The sequence below is a fragment of the Glycine soja genome, chromosome 2, assembly GCF_004193775.1.
Source record: "Glycine soja cultivar W05 chromosome 2, ASM419377v2, whole genome shotgun sequence".
Classification (NCBI taxonomy): Eukaryota; Viridiplantae; Streptophyta; class Magnoliopsida; order Fabales; family Fabaceae; genus Glycine; species Glycine soja.
Window position 1 is genome coordinate 9170148 of NC_041003.1, and position 3349 is coordinate 9173496.

The window sequence follows — 3349 nt, forward strand, 5'->3', positions numbered from 1 at the left end:
ATATAGTATGTTATAAGCTATACTTTCATGATAAGAATAACTGTTTTTCAATGTTCAAATGCCAAAAGCCAAAGCTAGCATCCACAAGATTTGTTTATTTATTGCCTTTCTCGTCCCCACTTACATTATCACACAACATTCACAAAAAAGCCCTCTCCCTCTCTCTCTCCCTCCCTACTCTACTCTCTCCTACCTAGCTAGCACCCTCTCTCTCTCTCTCTCTCTCTCTCTCTCTCATAATATCATACAATAACATTACACACACCACCACCCCATCTGCCAAATCTCACAGATCACACAACACCATGCAAGCTCACCACCCTTTCTCCTACATATCATCTTGTCCTGGTAATAGTACTAGTAGTGCCTTCTTGGAACCTCATCATCATCATCATGAAGCTGTAGTGGATGAAGCTTCCATCTCCCTCTCTCTTGGCCCTCCTGGCCAACAACACCAACAACACAACAACCCCAACAAAGCCGTGACTTCTTCCATTCCTCACCACCATTACCAGCAAAACCCTACTACTACTACTAGCTCTGATGATCATCATCGTCAGAGAGGTGGTGTAACTGTGGCCCTTCACATTGGCCTTCCCAGTACTACCCCAACAACTTCACCAAACAGTGTCACCACGACTACTACTACTACTAGCAAGTCGCCTGATCTTCATTTGGCCTCTGCTGCACCCAACATTCAGGGCCAGTACTGGATCCCTTCTCCTGCTCAAATCCTCATTGGACCCACCCAGTTCTCTTGCACTGTATGCAACAAAATGTTCAACCGTTTCAACAACATGCAGGTAAATTATTAGTCGACCACAAAAATAAACAAAAGTAAAATACTGTAGGATATATAGCTATTCCATCATAATTTCATTACCGTTTATTTAAGGCCTAGGTAAAAAGGATTTTAAAGAAGAAGAAAAAAAGTAAAAAAAATCCACTTCTTTCTATCAAAGATTTACGTATACTGATATACAGAAAAAAAAAATGTTATGTAACCGTTACACTCTCTGGTTAAAGTTTGAATTTAACTCCATTAATTTCTTTGAATGCTTTTGTTCTTCTTTCTATCTTTCTTTTTAAGTGTAATAATACCTCTAATTTATTTTACAATCACTTTACAAATCTCTCTAGCTAAAATCTCTAGTTCTTCCCTTTTCATCACATGTAATGTAGTCATGACTTTGAAGTTTAATAAACCCTTTCACACCCTCAAAAGAATGTGAAGCATTCATGACCAAAATATTTATCTTTTTTCCTTTTTTATCCCCCTCTTATCTCTTCACCTCAACCCACCCCCAATTTAAGTGTATGTTTATCAACAAAAACCATTTTTGAAAAATCTTAGAATGTGAATTGGAATTTAAATCAACTTCAAAAGTTAATTTTTAAAACAAGAGTTACATCCATTTATATACTCAATCATAATCTTATCTCTCCACTTATATACTCAATTATAATCTTATTATCTCTCCACTTATATACTCAATTATAATCTTATTATCTCTAGTTCATGTGGGATTTAAGTTTTTTCTAAACAGCTTAGTGTCATTTGTTTTCTTGCACCTTATTATTAATTAACAACAAAAAAAATCTCTTACAAATTTTCCCTAATGCAGATGCACATGTGGGGACACGGTTCGCAATACAGAAAAGGCCCTGAATCACTTCGGGGCGCAAAGCCAGCATCGTCGATGCTGCGGCTTCCCTGCTACTGCTGTGCGGAGGGCTGCAAAAACAATATAGAACACCCGAGATCACGGCCGTTGAAGGACTTCAGGACCCTCCAGACGCACTACAAGAGGAAGCACGGGGCGAAGCCGTTCGGGTGCCGGAAGTGCGGGAAGCCTTTTGCGGTGAGAGGTGACTGGAGGACGCACGAGAAGAACTGCGGGAAGCTATGGTTCTGTATCTGTGGGTCTGATTTCAAGCACAAGAGGTCGCTTAAGGACCATGTTCGTGCCTTTGGGGATGGACATGCTCCTCACACTGTGGAGAGCTGTGGTCGGGTGGGGGAGGATGGCTTGTTGTTGTTGGGGGATGATGATGATGATGAGTTGGAAGTGGAGGAGGATGATGAGGAGGAGGATTATAATAGTAATGATTTGGTTTTTGGTTTTAATTAATATATGATATGATATGTAGCGTGGAATGGATATATTCTATGGATTGAAATGACCTCTTATATTAAAAAGAAAAAAAAATATGACATCTTCTCTCATTTCATGTCTTTCTTTTAATTTTTAATTAGAAGTATATGATGAATAAAAATTTAAATATATTTTTATTTTTTCTAATTTAATATTTTTATTTTATTTTAGTCTCATAAAAAATATTTGTTTTATTTTCATTTTTATAGTATTTTACATAACACTTTGAAGTTTGAACAGTAAAAAAATATTATTTAATGTACTTTAGAAAAAAATTAAATAAACATATTACACGACTAAAATGAAAAAAAGTTATAAGAACAAAAATAAAAAATATTAAATTACAGAAACTGAAAATGTATTTAAGTTTAAATAAAAACAATATTCTTTTTTAGTTTTCTAGAAAGTAAGGTGTAATACAAGTGCTAATAACTTATGTCTTTTAAGAATATGAGAGAAATTTGAATTCTAATTATGTGAATAGAATAATATTTATGAGAAGTAGAGTTGTTCCTTGACTGTTACTATCTATATTTTTAAGAATTAATTTCATAACTTTTTGGCTATAAGAATACTTTATTTTTAGAAAAATAAAAGAAAAAAACACTTTTTAATTAGTATTTAAGTGTTATTTGAAAGATAAAAGAAAAAGGACACATAAAATACGTAATTTTTTCAAGGCAGTAATTTGATTACTTATACCATGAAATATGCTTAAATCTTATGCCTATTCATCATTTATTAGAGTGTTAGTAATACTTTTTATTAAAAATTATAAAAACAGACGAATTTACTACATAAGGGAGATCTACCAAATATTAAGAAATGTTTTTAAAAAATAAATTAGAGAGTATTTTACTATAATAACTCTTCTTGATATTAAATAGGTCTCACAAGTTTAATGTTTATTACGAGAAAAAGAATATGTTAAAAATTGACGTGAGACAATTCATGGGGGGTGGTTATTTACTTTGTTAGATTTTCGTTGTAACTAAGATTTGGGTGAATGAATTAGACACTGAACCTTTGTCTGTTGTCTCTGAGAGAGAGAAGGGTGCGAGAAGATGGAGACAAACAGTGAAATGAAAGCTAAGGTTCTTGCATTTAATGCCAGAAGTGGCAGTCTTATCTAATTAAAGGACGTTTTCTTTTTCATGCTACTTTTTCCTGTGATAATGAGAGAGGGAGAGAGA

General features: G+C 34.1%; 1 protein-coding gene across 1 annotated transcript; it reads left to right on the forward strand.

The window, feature by feature from the left end:
• The first annotated feature begins 272 nt into the window (after positions 1–272).
• Positions 273–2216, forward strand: LOC114385814 (zinc finger protein WIP6). The gene is made up of 2 exons (XM_028345886.1): positions 273–803; positions 1626–2216. Exons 1-2 carry the CDS (start codon positions 306–308, stop codon positions 2130–2132), a joined length of 1005 nt encoding a protein of 334 aa, XP_028201687.1. The 5' UTR covers positions 273–305; the 3' UTR covers positions 2133–2216.
• Positions 2217–3349: the final 1133 nt, after the last annotated feature.

Bases quoted from the DNA above. Each gene is read 5' to 3' on its own strand.
- LOC114385814 (XM_028345886.1), top strand. From the start codon at position 306: ATGCAAGCTCACCACCCTTTCTCCTACATATCATCTTGTCCTGGTAAT. The intron at 804-1,625 runs GTAAATTATTAG...TCCCTAATGCAG, and splicing joins ACCGTTTCAACAACATGCAG to ATGCACATGTGGGGACACGG.